The 17,825-nt window shown below is 35.2% G+C and overlaps 1 protein-coding gene across 1 annotated transcript in view; it reads right to left on the reverse strand.

Moving 5' to 3' along the window:
* Positions 1-17,825, reverse strand: part of LOC125667208 (receptor-type tyrosine-protein phosphatase epsilon-like) — a 47,955-nt gene that overhangs the window by 13,676 nt on the left and 16,454 nt on the right. Inside the window, exons 7-12 of the mRNA XM_056161483.1 lie at positions 15,093-15,230; positions 14,184-14,315; positions 4,998-5,135; positions 1,037-1,091; positions 325-410; positions 172-242 (exon numbers count right to left, since the gene is read on the reverse strand). Of these exons, the coding sequence (XP_056017458.1) occupies positions 172-242; positions 325-410; positions 1,037-1,091; positions 4,998-5,135; positions 14,184-14,315; positions 15,093-15,230 (620 nt within the window). The remainder of the gene's footprint in view (positions 1-171; positions 243-324; positions 411-1,036; positions 1,092-4,997; positions 5,136-14,183; positions 14,316-15,092; positions 15,231-17,825) is intronic.

Here is a 17,825-nt window from a genome sequence, read left to right on the forward strand (position 1 = left end):
ATGAATAAAATTACTCATTGATTTTTCAACAATTTCAATCTGCATTTCTTGTATAAAAAGTAAATGATGGCTACTCATTTGCATTATATATGTAGATTTTATTTCTTTGGCGATACAGATTGTGTACTTCATTAACATTAACCGCTAAAAAAATCGATTCAAATCACTGACCTCAATATAATTCACGTCAATGTAGTCTGACTCTTTTGGTGATGTTTCCAGAACAACACGTGAATGGTCATCTACTCAAAACAAAATGTACACTGTTGATATTTATCACAATACTTATTACTAGTTCAAAGAACGTCACATTGAGACACTTACACGGGAAAATCGTGATGTACCGATTTTTGGCAACATTTTCCTGTTTCTTTCCTTCATTACATGGGTGTAGTTCTCCTCTAGGAATTGTCTACACACACCAGTGAATGAAACGATAAAATTGTGTATGTAGAGAAATAATGTTAATACAATAAAAGTCTATATGCAACATTAACAGAATACATTTAATATCTTATTTCTGTACTGAATAGTGAGGACTGATTCTTAATCTTTATTACAAGTCTTCGTCAGATACTGTAAATATATTACATTTGGCTGTGTATTCTATTCAGCGCCTTTGGTGGAACGCAGCTTCCGCTAAATCAAGTACATCGCTAAATGCCATCCGTAAATCTAGATTTTTAAAGTAATTCAGGAATGCGCTAAATCAAATCTACGCTAACTTGTTGAAAAAACGATTTCCGCCAAATATCGTACACGCCAAATATAATACGTTTACAGTATCTTGGATGACTTGATTCCACACTTACCTGTACAATGAACAAACTAAGATATAAGTTATATTTTCAAAACAAACAAACAAAACCCCCACCAGTTTAAAGCCTCCAAAGAAATAATACTAAAACGTTTTGCTAAATCATTTTCATATATCAAGAAATTACAGACAATCATGCACAATATCCACTTAATTTCAATTGAACTATTCATATGTACGAGTCATCTGTTACATAATTTTATTAATCAAAAGTTGCATATCATGTATTCTTCTTTGAACTTGGTATTCTGATTTTCAGACAAGACGAATATTGCTGTATCAAAATTTGAGACAGATATGTCTATTATAGTATTCGTCATTAGGATTTCCCCGTTAGTTTTTAATTATAAGCCAGGATTTCCGATTCCACTCATTTCCATATCTTCATGTCTTTTAGCACCTGTAAAATATTATACATGTTGTATGAAATTGAATTACGACATGTAATGCTAATGTAAGCCAACAGGAAAAATAAGCAACACGACAATAATTACTTTTGTCTGTGCTCAACTCCCCCCCCCCCCCCAATAAGTGATTAAAACATATAGATTTCTAACATAGTTACCTTAATAATGAATATTGCTGATATGATATGCCGTACTTGATATTATTAACAATAAGGTATCCTTTACAGCAGCAGAATTACCTATTGTTAACGTTTCTGGGACAGAAGAAAACGCTACCGTCTCCGTGTCTTCATGTGTTCTTTCTTCTCCATCTACAGAAAGAAGTTTTAGTTTTGAGAGGAAGGTTTGTCTATATTTCATTGTTAATGTCTTAACGATTTTATTTTAACATATCCCTTAAAATTGATTCATCCTTCTGTATAAATTTCACAAAGGAAAATGGTTAAAAATACATTATGTGATTCATTTCTCAATAGATTAACAATAAAATGTACCGTATAGATGAAGTACAAATACCGAATATACAGTATCCCTGTGATGAGTATACCAATAAGACCCACGGCTCCCACCGTCCCTCCCACGACTTTTGTTAATGTGTCAGAATCTGTCGTATCGGACTGTGCTGCAGAAACTCCGGACCCCAAATATTCTGATAATGAAAATATTCTCTCAAACGTATGATAACGGAGAAGAATTAACATAGAACGTTGTTTGTTTTTTTTATTGCCTATCTGTTTAAGACAAGAGAAAACTTTGAAAAAGCACCATTTTCTTTCAACCTATGTCGATTCGATATCCAGTGAACTCGAAATAAAAGATATCACAGAGAATCTTCCATATTTGCTTCGTACTTGAATACTTCATTGAATATAGATGTAAACGGCAAACCAACAACTCATCTTAATGACAAACGGGATGATTTCATCTTTTCTATCGTTATCTTCCAATATCTATGTAGCAATACTTCATTATCACCTGCGTATGTTGTTTATGTCTTTCAACTGATTTGGTACACGTGAGCTTGTTCTGCTTATGGACAGTTTTAACACGAGGTACGCTAATAACAAACAAGTTTATGTTCTAGGTGTTTCAACAGTCTTGTTTAAAGTCGGCATTTCGCAAATGTTAATGTAGTTATAACAATCTAGTTTGCTAATACAGTCTGTCATGAGGTTTAATCCTGTCTAACGTGTTTCGCATCAATTCTTAGGCCGTTATTCAGACTCTGACTTTGACTATAGATTGAGTGTATCTTGTGTTAACGTCCCTTTCGAGAATTTTCACTCATATGGAGTCGTCACCAATACCGATGAAGGGCTTCAAACTTAGACGTATTTTCGGCGTTCACGGCCTTACAAACAAAACACATCGAAAAATATACTGTTTGGTATAGAATACATTCCTTTGATAGGTGTTGAACTATTGACCCATTACTATAATCTGGCATGGTGGATTTATTTGAATTTCATCCTTAACCTGGACGGGTCCAAATACTCGTCCGATTCGTTCATTTTTCACTCCTGTCGAGACGTATACAACTTTAGATGAAGTGTTAACATTTTGAGTTATGCATGGTGCTCACGGCCGCAGCAGGTAGTGTTATGACTCTTGGCGAAGGATCACGCACTATCTATGAAAATGTCCATGGTTTGACGGCACGCTGGGACCGAGAACGGAGCCCGGGCTTAACATTAGGTATATTAAAGCAGGACAATGTAAGATAACTCCAAACGGAGTTTCTTCCCCTTTTCAAACGTTCAGCGGTGAAAAAATATAAATTTTTGCATATGGATAATTACAAAATATTATCGTACGTTTTTTTTTTTTTTATATACCTGGTATATTTAGCATAACTAGTGATTTACAATCCAAGTTCTACAAAATCTATAACACAGAAACGAATTTGAATCGAATATGAGGATATTTCGTCTGATGTACTAATATCAAATCTTATATATTTTTGGACTTTCCATGACAAATCAAATCTAGCAATTTTAAAGTTAATGCTAACATTTATTATAATTTATTCATTAATGCACATTACACGATACAATTTTGAATTCGATTGAGAACCGTTCTTAGCTCACTGATTTTGACTACAGATAACTCAATTTACTTGATCAAGATATAGGGCTTATGGCAGGTATGGTCGGTCGACAGGGGATGCTTACTCCTCCTAAACACAAGATCCCACCTCTGGTATATCCAGGGGTCCGTGTTTGCCCAACTATCTATTTTGTATTACATATAGGAGTTATGAGATTGATCACTGTTCGTTATCTTCACCTTTCACAGAATTTGGAATGATTTAATTACCTTATGGAACTATCAAGTTTGATATACTTTAATGAATACAATCTTGATAATTTGGTAAAAACCGATTGCATGAAGTAATTGTACACACTATCTTACGTCTACAAATTCAAGTGGTACATGTAACTAGACGAAGTGATTGTAAATATATAACTTATGTAGATATATAAGACGATTCTACTTCGATCGATAGCCACATTGTGATTCTTAGTACGTGAGGAGAAAATCTAAGACATGGGACATATTTGAAATGTAATGTAGAACGTGTGATGATAAAGATCTTGAGGCTTGACCCAGGAAGTCGTAGCTCTCATGCGTTGCAGCTCATGAAACCAAGGAATGACTTACTTTGGGACCATGACTTACAAACATAATATTTAACTAGAGATAGTTTTTATGAAAAACAAATGTCTCCCCAGCTCCCTAAATTGGAAGTGCTCCAAACGAAACCTCATCCCCTTAATGTACTGCATGGTATGGAGGAGTAAGCATGAGCAGGAACATAAACATTATGAACTCCAATAAGCCACATAGGAGAAGTGTTCACAAACTAGTTTACACCTCCACCCCTCAGATCCACTATACCTTCAAGGATAACAATTGGATCCTCCTGTTCCGATAATTGTACAAAATTTGAAGTTAATCGGATAAGCAATATAGGAGAAGTGATCACAACCTATTTTAACATTATCCACCCCTCTTAGATCTGCTATAACTTTTAGAAAAATAATTGGATCCTCCTGTCCCGACAATATGCATATTTACAAATAGCAATGAAGCTTTGTACAAATTTTGAAATATATCAGATAACCCATATAGGAGAATTGTTCACAAGCCATTATGCATCCTCCACCCCTCTTAGATCCACTATAACTTTTAGGAAAATAATTGGATCCTCCTGTCCCACGAATGTGCACATCTACAAATGGTAATTAAGCATTGTACAAAGTTTGAAGTCTATCCGATAAGCGCGATATAGGAGGAGAAGCGTTCACAAGATTTTGTGATAGACAGAAGGACGAACAGACGACGCACAACGGGGATCAGAAAAGCTCAGAGATAGAGCATTTTCAAAAATAGAATATTTGTTGGCAAAATATAAGTTAGACACTTACTTTCACTACAGTTAGGGGACCCTGACCACCCAGAGGAACACGCACAGGATCCGTTAACATTGTTATTATATAAAGAACGGCCTAGCAGTTGGTATGAAATATGTCAGACAGCATTCAATATACATGTATGTCATATATAGTTAAAGCGCACATATATTTGTATTCTAAAAGTTTACAGTATCATACAAAAGCTTTTTGGAAATATATGTTTGCACTTTATTGATCATTTTTTGTACTAATTGGCTATCATATGAAATACCAAGGCTGAAAAGGATTTTTTTGGGGATATTTTTAAAACTATATGATGCAAAGAATATTAACAAGAAACACCGTATTAAGAATTACTCTGTGTGCAGTTGGGAGTCCTCCATCCCGGTTTACATCCGTATGTACAGCTGCCTGTGATATGGTCACATGACTGGTTGACACAGTTCTCATTACATCGCACAGAACAGTTTTCTCCATAAAACGTAGCATTGCAAACTAAAAGAAGAGAAATAGACAATGCTGATAATATTAATAATAATAATAATAAGGCCTTTATTTATCCAGGATTATATATTTAGCGATAACACTAGTTTTCAATATGGGCCAGCATAGAACATACATATTGACAGATATTAGTAAAATAATGCAAATAAACTTAAGAAAAGATTCTGAATTTAAGATAAATAGGTACAAAATAAAGCCTAAACATTATGGTGATGATCGCTAAGATAATTTATCTCAAAACATTGAAATTGACTACGTTAGGTAGGTATATTTCGCAACTGATTTATTTTCGCTAATACCCTAAAAGGGTCAATCCAATGTTACGTGAATTTACGTATTACTTTAGACTACCAATAATCAGTATTGTGCAAATAAAAACCGGAGCAAAATCGTTTTTCAATGCATCCTGGCAAAAATAGCACAAGGGAAATATTTCCATGGATACCATATCTAGTTTTCTTTGATAATACTTGATGAATAACATGTACTTTGAATAAAATCAAAATAAACTTCCATAACACAGCTCATAAACTGTACATAGCATGTCATATTTCATATTGCCATGAAACCGATACTTTTCATAAAACCTATTTTTAAAGAAAAAAATATTGAGAGGTTTGACAAATCCCTTCATTCAAAAACACCATACCATTCAGAATAAGGAGACAATTATCTCGTTATAACGAAATAGCTAATTCGTGATAACGAGATAACTAACTCGTTATAACGATATACTAACTCGTTATAACGATATACTAACTCGTTTTATTATACTTTCATGTAAAATACTCGAACCTGATTGGTCGAGAAGCATTTGAAAAAACATATTGTTACCCTCTGAGAACAAAAAACACGCGCCCCAGGGTGATAGTATCTAGCAACGGGTAACAGTACTTGACAACGGGTGATATTATAAAAAATTATCACATGCGTCAAATTTATGCGCGTACGGTTCGCCATAGATTGCTAGACGACGTCGTTTGAGCGTTTGTAATAAACGCCAGTACCCGCATCGAAATACCAAATATCGCATGACAGTGATTGATCAAATGTCAACAGACGTAAGTTTTTCTGCTTTCCAGTTTACATAACATTCAGTATAAGAAAACAAATATTGCATGTAGTTGAGGGTAACATTGAAATTTTCACCCCTCGAGAAACCATTGTCAACCTCGGCTACGCCTCGGTTGATAATGGTTTTCTCGGGGTGAAAATTTTCAATGTTACCCTCAACTACATGCAATATTTATATAATATACGAGATAATGAATTTGTTATAACGAGATAACTAACTCATTATAACGAGATACTAACTGATTATAACGAAATAATTAATTCATTATAACGAGATACAAACTCGTTATAACAAGATACTAACTCCTTATAACGAGATAATTAACTCGTTATAACGAGATACTAAATCGATTTAGATGGGCTTTTTTCACCTTTTGAAAATGAACCTAACCGGCTATCGTACATAAACTCTTTAGCATAGGCCTATATTTTGCACCCCTTCGCCAACAATGGTGGCGTATCTATTTGAGTGAAAAATTCTCGAATGGAACGTAAAACAATATGAAATTAATTAAAACACCCTGTTTACATTTCCTTTCAACCAAGTATGCTCTAAATAGCGATATTATCGCACAGTGTACACAAAAATACCATTGTTTGGATTCTTTTTTATATGTGACAGAAGGATAAGGTCAGAGAGCCAGATGCAATATGTATGTGAATCGTCAACATTTCTGGAGAATGAGTTGTCTAATCACAAGGAGATGCATTGTCTGTGGTCATTTATGCCGCACACATGACTCTAGATATGGTTTCCACACCACTTCCGAGGTTGCGGTAGCTCAGTGATGGAGTATTCGCCTTGTACACGGGAGGTCATGAGTTCGATTCCCTCTCATGCCATGATCACCTCAAACCTACGATGTAACCACACATGTAGGTGATGGTTGCTCTTTTACTAAACACTCGACATTTAGAAGTTAGAATCATAATCTTCCGGATATGACCTTAAAAACGGAGATCCCATATCGCGACAGGCTTTTGCACAATGAAGACTCCGCAGTTGTGTTAAGTAGGGCCATCGAAATATGTCAGGAAAAAAAGCATTAATAAACAGATCAATTTTTGACAAATTCTGTAAACACAACTCTTTGATACGAAAACAATATTTATATGTCATTAAGTACACATAGACCTCCCATACATTTTTCACCCGACTGACATTCTCTACATCAGCTGTGTATCACGTCATCAAATATCAAGATAAAATCGTATCGTGAATGTATAAATCGTTCAATTGGCACGATGTCCAGATATCAATGCAAGTTGTAGTTATTATAACTTCAAAGCATATTAATTTCTTAATTTGAAAAGTGATGAGAGCAAGTTTATCGTAACTTGTAACATGTCTAATTTTTGCATTGAATATGCAAGATGCAGCGATTTTTACATATACGAAGTTGAATCTAGCCTGAAAAACATGTTTTTTGTTGACGCCACAACTTCCTCACCTAACTTTCCTTTTGCACTGAAGCTCACATGTCACACAAATCAAACATCTTTCATTCAAAAACCTCGGGGTGTCGTGCCGATGCTGAATTTTTTTATATACTGAAACCCTGTTTATGCAAATGAGTCCATTGTGAAAGTCACTATACGGGCAGATTAGGGGCGATATCTAGATCACAATATAATATGTAAATTACTTTAGCATGTATGTTATATAAAGAAGATATTGAAACTATTTCAATATCAAAGAGAATTAATATAACCCATTTGACAGAAACTTTTACACGTTTTATCGTTTGACAGCGGTGGTAAATAACGACAAAAATGTTTGACATTTCCAACTGCAACAGGACTGTAGATATATACGTCATGACCTACGTCATGACGTATTTTTCATTGTGACGTCATGTAATGTATCAGTGCGGTAAAGTACATTTATGTACAGCACTGAATTTATGGGGAAAGCCTTAACTCAACCGCCTCTTGCTACGTTCCTGCGTTCTAAGTATAGATTTAAATTTGCAGTGCTTTACTTACAGCTGGTGACGAGTGAAAAATTCTCGACGAGACTTAAAATAACTTACCAATCAACCACACCATTCCTATTTATCTCCGAATTTCGTTTTCCGCTATGCCTTAGTTGTGACAAAACACAATTTGAACACAATTTCCTGCGCATCTATTGAAACAATGCATTGAGAGTTTCTTGCCACACATCACTTTAATCATAAACAAGTCGCTGTTGGAATCTATTGTTCTTAATGACTTTAAGCAGGCAATCGTTCGACCATTACTGAAAGAGCCAGGGCTTGACAAAGAAATTTTCAAAAACTATCGCCCTGTGTCAAATCTCTCGTTTGTTACGAAGATTCTTGAAAAGGTTATTGTAAAACGAATCGAAACCCACCTGGATATACATCAACTGCATGACAATTTTCAGTCCGCGTACAGAACGGGACACTCTACAGAAATTGCACTAATGAAGGTACATCATGACATCGTATGTGCACTTGACAATAACAGTTGCGCTATCCTTGTATTGCTCGACCTCTCTGTGGCTTTCGATGTCATAGACCACAATATCCTATTGCAATGTGTGGAAAACATGTTTGGTATCACTGGATATGCATTGAAATGGATTAAATCCTATCTTAGTGATAGATATCAATGTGTTGCCGTCGGTTCATCTTTGTCTGATGCTTGTCTCCTCGAATGTGGTGTACCGCAAGGCTCAGTCCTGGGTCCGAGACTCTACTGTCTTTTTTCAAAACCGTTAGGGGAAGTATGCAGACGTCATGATATGACGTATCATATATACGCCGATGAAACCCAGATCTATATCATCTTTGAACCTAGTGACAATTGGACTGATATGTCTCAAAGACTCTCAAGTTGTTTAACGGACATACGTATGTGAATGAGTATTAACCTCCTCAAACTCAATGAAGATAAAACTGAACTTGTCGTCTTCGCACCAAAACACATACTTAAAGATATGAGCAGTTTTGATCTTGAATTTGGTGATTGTGTTGCAAGTGATTCATCTTTCGTAAAAAATTTAGGAGTATTCTTTGACAAATCCCTTACTATGGAAAAACACTGTCTCTCTATTTCCCGATCAGCATAGGTGAACATTCGCAGAATTGGCTGTATCCGTTCATTTATCAATGATGAAGCATGTAAAACTCTAGTAAACTCGCTAGTTACATCCAAATTAGATTACGGAAATGCATTGCTTTATGGTGTTCCTTCTAAACACACCAGCAAACTTCAGAGGGCACAAAACTTAGCTGCAAGATTAATAACATGCTCAAAAAAATCCGACCATATTACTCCTGTTCTAATAGATCTTCACTGGCTCCCAGTTGAATACAAAATTCAATATAAGATACTTCTTCATACTTTCAAATCTCTGAACAACCTATCTCCAGTTTACATAAAGGATATCCTTACATTTACAATTCCACACGATCACTAAGATCCGAATCTCTGCATCTTCTCCAGGTACCTCGGACACGTACAAAAACATATGGGGATCGACGTTTGGACAAGGCTGCATCGAGTCTCTGGAATTATCTGCCTTTTAAACTCATACAATGTACTTCATTGTCTAATTTTAAAGTGGACCTCAAAACGTATCTCTTTAGATTAGCTTTTAATTTGTGATTATTTTTATATACTTAGTGCTCTTACATACAGCTCTTACAGTGCTGTTAACAAACAAAAAAAAAAAACCCAAAACAAAAAAAAAACCTGCTGTTTGTTATTATACCTATGTCCTTTTTATGTATTTAATTATTCCTAAGGATTGTTTTAAATTGTTTCATATGTTATAAGGGTAATCATATCATATCGCTATATATTAATAATAATATTTATGCATTTTAATTCTGAAACTATGAGTATTTTATTCACATGTATGTGCAAATCGATTTTATATTATCTTTTCTTTCACATTTGTAAAGCGCTTTAGAGAACTAATGTTGATAGGGCGCTATATAAATCTTTTAATTACAATTACAATTACAATTTGAACAAAATCTGTTTATCAAAAAGTGTTTATCAACACATGCGAGATAGTTAACAATATGAACAAGAGTATGCAAGAAACTACATCAGATGTTACTAAAAACCTGTCTACTATTTTACTCCCAGATCAGGGAATAAACCATTGACTGAAGATATAGGCCTACAAAACACGACTACCAACGTGAAAGGTGGCTTTCGGAAAATATCAAACATTGCATGTAGATGTAACTGACGTCACACAAAAAGATCAAACGAAGTAAGAACATTACAGTACTCCACTATCCATAACGAATTGTGTTTCACACGAAAGATCAAAATACGCCTCCAACATACTGGTATGTTCATCCATGTAAGGTATTTTATTTTTACTGATTAACTTCCCTAAATGAATAATGAAGGTAACAAACGTCTAAAGATAAAGGACAGACAGGTGCATATGTGTATGTATGTTATTTTGGGTAAAAAAAGGTGTCATTCTAAGTTCGTTAGACTATTATATTACATTGTTCAATAAGAACTGAATACCTACTTTCTTCACATTTACTTCCTTGAAATCCATCGTCACATCCATGTTCACAATGTCCGTCTCTATGGTTACAATGATTACTTTCAGATCGGCAATGGGGACTGCAGTTCTCTGAACAATTCAATCCATACCAGCCAACTGAACATGCTATCAATGTGAAATATGATAATTTATAATTTCATCATATCGAAAATGTTCTTGAGCAAAACATGGTCAGATTCAAGTACCAAAATCATTTAATGATAACCATATTAGATATATATCATGTATGCATAGTTCTTCAGATGAACGTGCTGGAAGCCAAAGATAGATTCAAAAATTATAAGAGTGGTGGGGAAAGAACCCCGAACACACACAAACATGATGTGAATGATCAAACAGCACAAATATGAAACCAAATGTTATAATATTAAATAATGTAACTGTACCAATAATTTCGCGAATAACAGTGGGTACTTCCCACATGCTTAACAAATAATGGGATAGCAGGAAACAGTCCAGTGGAGAAACAAATTATACGCAGTATATTTCATCTTCTTGTTATTGCAAAGATGATCATGTCATTTACTACTGACATGGTATAATATGTATACATACTTAAAATAGGTATTTTCATAATATATATTATTTAATTTGATTATTGCGACTACGTTTGTACTTATGATAAGTACAATGTACATGTATGTCATGTAGTGACTCTGTACTTCAGGAGAAGGCTTCAATAAGCGATACCTGCTACCTAATCCTATTATGATATATATTATACAATTATTGACTGGGTCCGGTGATAACTGCTGTCTGATTGACCAGAGAACGGATCTGTTGCCTGAAGCCCTAAGCTGATGGCCACAGATCGTTCGAGGGTTAAACAACATAGCCGTTGTATGAAGACACAGTCTATAACTGTTATGTTATACGCCTTTATTTTCTACGTGTAGTTTTCACCAGATGCACATGCATGGATTGTTGACTTCAAACAAGACAGTATGATTGCGTACATTTATCAACATATCTATTACATTTGTAGTTTAAAAGAAAACACATCCAATGTCCTAATTAATAATCAATAATTACATTTTTCGTATTTCTGCTCTGTGTTTCATCTAATAGATATGAGAGTTGGTTTAACAGTTAAAATGTTGGTTCTAAATCGTATAAGTTTTAAATGGGAAATATCTAGGTTGATAACAAAATAAACTAGTTCTAATTGTAACGGGGACCGTTACATATATTCCTCAAACCTCCTCAATTAAAAAGTGATGTCATTGTAAACCTATAGCAATAATCAGTTTATTTTAAACTTTGATTACATGTGGTACGTTCCAAGAAATGAAAGAAAGCAATGCACGTGCATACAAAGGCACGCGTGTATGATTCCGCACTTTTGTTGATATCAATCATAAGGAAGTTATAGTGATTTTAAAACGTCCAATCAGAATTCAGCATACGTTCATGCACGTGCTGAGCAGTAATTTTAGCCACAGCAATTTGTAAGAAGTACCAAGACACATTTATAACCTTAACATCAAAAGAATTTGATGAAAAACAAAAACAAAAACGGTATCGTCCTTTAAAAAATGAACATTTGAAAAACGACGCACGCGCATGCGCGTGTGCTTTTGCATTTTTCATTACACAGTTATAACAATATACATATCATCTACCAATACTGTAAATATCAACTCATTCGCTTTTTAAATAAGATAGTTACAAACGTTTTAGTATTATCCAATAAAAAAGAAACGCAAGTGAATACTCGCGCAGATCGGTAATTTTGACCATGCACACCAGTTACGGGTCTCAACATCAATTAAGATCACTCCAAGAGGAGTTACTTCCCCTTTTCAAATGTTCAGCGGGGAAAGCTATAAACTTTTGCATATGGACAATTACAAAATTTGACTCGAAAATGAGGATATTTCGTCTGATGTACTGATATAGAATCTTTTTTGTTTTTGACTTTTAATGACATATTAAATGTAACAATCATGAAGTTAGTGCCAACATTTACTATAATTTATTCAATAATGTACATTATAGGATAGAATTTTGAATTCGATTGACAAAATTTGGAGTGATTTAATTACCTTATGCAACTTTGATATACTTTAAAGAATACAATCGTGATAATTTGGTAAAAACCGATTGCATGAAGTAATTGTACACAACATCATACGTCTACAAATTGAAGTGGTACATGTAACTTGACGAAATGATTGTAAATAGAACTATTCTACTTCGATCGATACACACATTGTGATTCTTAGAACCTGAGGAAAACAATTGAAATGTAGTGTAGGGCGTGTGATTACAAACTCAAAAGATCTTGAGGTTTGACCCAGGAAGCTGTTGCTTTCATCACTGACTTTGCGACCATGACTTACGAACGTAATATTTAACTAGAGATTGTTTTTATGAAAAACAAATGTCTCGCCAGCTCCCTAAATTGGAAGTTCTCCAAATAAAACCTCCCTTTAATGTACTGCTTGGTATGAAGGAGAAAGCAGGAGCAGGAACATATACACTATGAACTCCAATAAGCCACATAGGAAAAGTGTTCATCAACTATTTTACCACCCACCCCTCATATCCACCAGAACTTTAAGGTTAACATATGGACCCACCTGTTCCGATAATTGTACAAAATTTGAAGTTAATCGGATGAGCAATATAGGAGGAGAAGTGATCACAAGCTATTTTAACATTATCCACCCCTCTTAGATCTGCTATAACTTTTAAAAAAATAATTGGAACATCCTGTCCCGACAATGTGCACATCTACAAATGGCAATGAAGCATTGTACAAAGTTTCAAGTGCAAGGTGAAGATAACGAACAGTGATCAATCTCATAACTCCTACAAGCAATACAAAATAGATAGTTGGGCAAACACGGACCTCTGGACACACCAGAGGTGGGATCAGGTGCCTAGGAGAAGTAAGCATCCCCTGTTGACCGGTCACAGCCGTCGTGAACCCCATATCCTGATCAGGTAAACGGAGCCATCCGCAGTCAAATCAGTGTGCCAAGAACGGATTAACAATCGGTATGAAACACGTCAGACAGCATTTGACCCAATGTGAGGTTGTATTGACGAACTAGATCGTTATAACGACCATAGAATTTGTGAAATGCTGACTTCAATCGAGACTGCTGAAATCCCTGTACCATCAACTTGTTTGTCAGTAGCTTACCTCGATTTAAAAACTGACTATACCCAGAACAAGCTCTTGCATATCAAATCAGTTGAGTCTATCCGATAAGCTACATAGGAGGGGAAGCATTCACAAGATTTTGTGACAGACAGACGGATGGATGGATGAAAAGTACAAAAACGACATGTTTCCCCCTGAAAGATGGGAGACATAACAATATGCTATATGAGGGGAGATGTAATTCTTCAGAGATAGAGCATTTTCAAAAATAGAATATTCGTTGGCAAAATATAAGTTATACACTTACTTTCATTACAGTCAGGGGACCCCGTCCACCCAGAGGAACACGTGCAGGATCCGTCAACAGAATCACAAATGTCGAGGCAGTTCTGAGAACAATTCTGGGAGCAGTTGAGTCCATATGTTCCATTGTCACATGCTTAAATACATACACAATGTACATATTCGCAATTAATGAGAAATGAACAATAAGTGTTACTATTCACAATAAACTACATACGTTTGTTGCAGAAACTTCCCAAGTAACCGGGAATACAGCCCTCCAAACAAGATCCATTGATTGGATCACATGTCATATTTCTGCAATGACTGCTGCAGTGATTTGCACAACCTTTGCCGTACGTTTTTACTGAGCATTCTAGAAAAAACATTAGAGGGAAGCAATATCAGATTATTTATTTATCATTCGAGATTTTCCTGCAAGATGAAAAAGTGAATTTTGGACATCGAACAACAATCAATCTCATAAATTCTATAAAGAGCACAGCATTGAGAACAGGGCAAACACAGACCCATGGAAACGCCAGAGGTGAGATCAGATGCCAAGGAGGAGTACGCATACCCTGTTGACCGATCACACCCGTCGTGGACCCTAGATCTTATTCAAATAAAGGGAGTAATCCGTAGTCAAAATTAGCATAAAATGAACAATCTAACAATCGGTATGAAACACGTCAGACTGCATTCAATATACATGTATGACGATGTATGACATATGTAGATAAAGCGCACATATATTCTAAAAATTGACAGTATTATAGAAAAGCTATTTGGAAAAATAGGTTTGCACTTTATTGCAAATTTTTGTACTAATTTGTTGATCATTTGAAATACCGAAGCTGGAAAAGAATTGTTTGATATTTAAAAGCTATATGATGCAAAGAATATTAGTAAGAAACGTCATATCAAGAATTACCCTGTTTGCAGTGAGGAGTCTTCCATCCCGGTTTACATCCGTATGTACAGCTGCCTGTGATATGGTCACATGACTGATTGACACAGTTCTCATTACATAGTACAGAACAGTTTTCTCCATAAAACGTAGCATTGCAAACTAAAAGAAGAGAAATGGGCAATGATATTTATCTCAAAACATCAAAATTTACTATGGTAGCTAAGGATATTTTGCCTCTGATTTGTTTTCGCCAATACCCTAAAAGGGTCAATCCAATACGTGAATTTATGCATTACTTTAGACTACCAATAATCAGTATTGTGCAAATAAAAAACGGAGCAAAATCGTTTTCCAATGCATCCTGGCAAAAATAACACAAGGCAAATATTTCCATGGATACCATATCTATTTTTCTTTGATAATACTTGATGAATAACATGCACTTTCAATAAAATCCAAATAAACTTCCAGAACACAGCTCATAAACTGTTGCATAGCATGTCATATTTCATATTGCCATGAAGCCGATACTTTTCATAAAACCTTAAGTTTTAAAGAAAAGACATTGACAGGTTTGACAAATCCCTTCATTCAAGAACATCATACCATTCAGAATAATAATGTACACTGAAAATTTGAAAACTTAAAAAAAAAAACCACCATTTCATCGCATTTGAGAAATTCCTTTTCTTTTTTTATGAGCTCCCCCCCCCCCCTTTAAAACGGCGGTTTCAATATTTTATTGATAAGTTTCGATAAGAAATAAATATTTATACCATAACAAATATTCATTTAGACGGTATGATACAATTACTTTAATCCTCAGAAATGCATTGAATTGATCTAATGAATATTATTATAATTATTAATCAAAATTGTTATTGCATACATTTACACATATCATTAATGCAAAACCTAAACAAGAGTCCCAAGGGGCATATCGCTCACCTGGGTCACCTTGACTCATTAAAGATGTTTCCTATATATTCGCATGTAAAACTTTGATCCCCCATTGTAACCCCAGCATACCTCCGGGGGCCATGAATTTAGCAAACTTTAATCTGAACTCTGTCACAAAACTCTCATGTAAATTTCAACTTTTCTGGCCCATTAGTTCTTCAGAAGAAGATTTTTACATGACTTCACCCTATTTTTTGCATTTTTGTGATTATCTCCCATTTGAAAGAAACATGTCCCTTCATTTCAACAAACTTGAAAGCCCTTCACCTAAGGATACTTTTGACCAAGTTTGTTGGTTGAACAATGTTGGTTGAAATTGGTCCAGTGGTTCTGGAGACGAAGTGGAAAACGTAATAAAGTGCACCGCCACGGCACATGATACGCCCGTCACAAATTGTTAACAGTATAGATTGTACCCATTAAAACATTTTTTTATATCAACTTAATTAAATGTCACAGTGACCTTAAAGTAGGATGTGACACATCTTCTACCTAAGATGCATTAGTTGACCAATTTTGGTGATTCTAGGTCTAGTAGTTTTCAAGTTATGAGCCGGACAAGTTTTTGCCATATATGGCCATATCTTCTTAATGAAAAGTCAAAGTGACCTGGTTTTAATGTGCGACACACCTTCTACCCAAGATGTATCTTCAGACAAAGTTTGATGATTCTAGGCCTTGTAGTATTTAAGTTACGGGTCGGACACGAAAAAGCTAACAGACGGACGGACAGACAGATATCTTCTTAATGAAAAGTCACAGTGACCTGGTTTTAATGTGCGACACACCTTCTACCCAAGATGTATCTACAGACAAAGTTTGATGATTCTAGGCCTTGTAGTATTTAAGTTACGGGTCGGACACGAAAAGCTAACAGACGGACGGACAGACAGATATCTTCTTAATGAAAAGTCACAGTGACCTGGTTTTAATGTGTGACACACCTTCTACCCAAGATGTATCTACAGACAAAGTTTGATGATTCTAGGCCTTGTAGTATTTAAGTTACGGGTTGGACACGAAAAAGCTAACAGACGGACGGACAGACAGACAGACGGACGGACATGAACGCCATACCATAATAAGACGGACGTATAAAAACGACGGACTACAGGCGATCAGAAAAGTTCACTTGAACTTTCAGCTCAGGTGAGCTAAAATGTTGTGTAGAAGTATTAAATGTTGTTTATTTTCTCAATTTTTGAAGAAGAAGAAATTGAACACTTGCATAGTATGCAAAATATCTCTTGAACACAACAAAAGACAACGCTTGTAAAACGAGGATTGTTTTAAAAGTTATATTGCAAATCGATAGAAAAAAGGAATCTGAATTTGCATGATAGTTTCGATATTTTTTGAAAGAACCATAAAGATGCACAAAATTTAACTTGATACAGGCTTTGTCATTGACCTATAAAGTCAAGCTTAAAATGAATGACTAAGATCAGCAGGGTCATTCCGTGGTATCTGAATCTTTCCTATGGAATAATAGTTACTTTTAACGTGTATACTTGTTCTTGTAGACATGAAATGAAGTATCAGATTCAACAATACACCTACATTTTCCGATGATTGATTGTATATTGTTTAATGTCCCACTCAAGACGTTTTCATTTACATGGAGACGTCACCATTGCCGATGAAGGGCTGCAAAATTTAGGCCTATGCTCAGCGCTTACGACCATTGAGCAGGGAGAGATCTCTTTCGTGCCACACCTGCTGTGACACAGGCCTCTGGTTTTGCAGTCTAATCTGAAGGATGGCACCATTTAGTCGCCTCTTACGACAAGTTGG

The sequence above is a fragment of the Ostrea edulis genome, chromosome 4 (genome assembly GCF_947568905.1).
Source record: "Ostrea edulis chromosome 4, xbOstEdul1.1, whole genome shotgun sequence".
Classification (NCBI taxonomy): domain Eukaryota; kingdom Metazoa; phylum Mollusca; class Bivalvia; order Ostreida; family Ostreidae; genus Ostrea; species Ostrea edulis.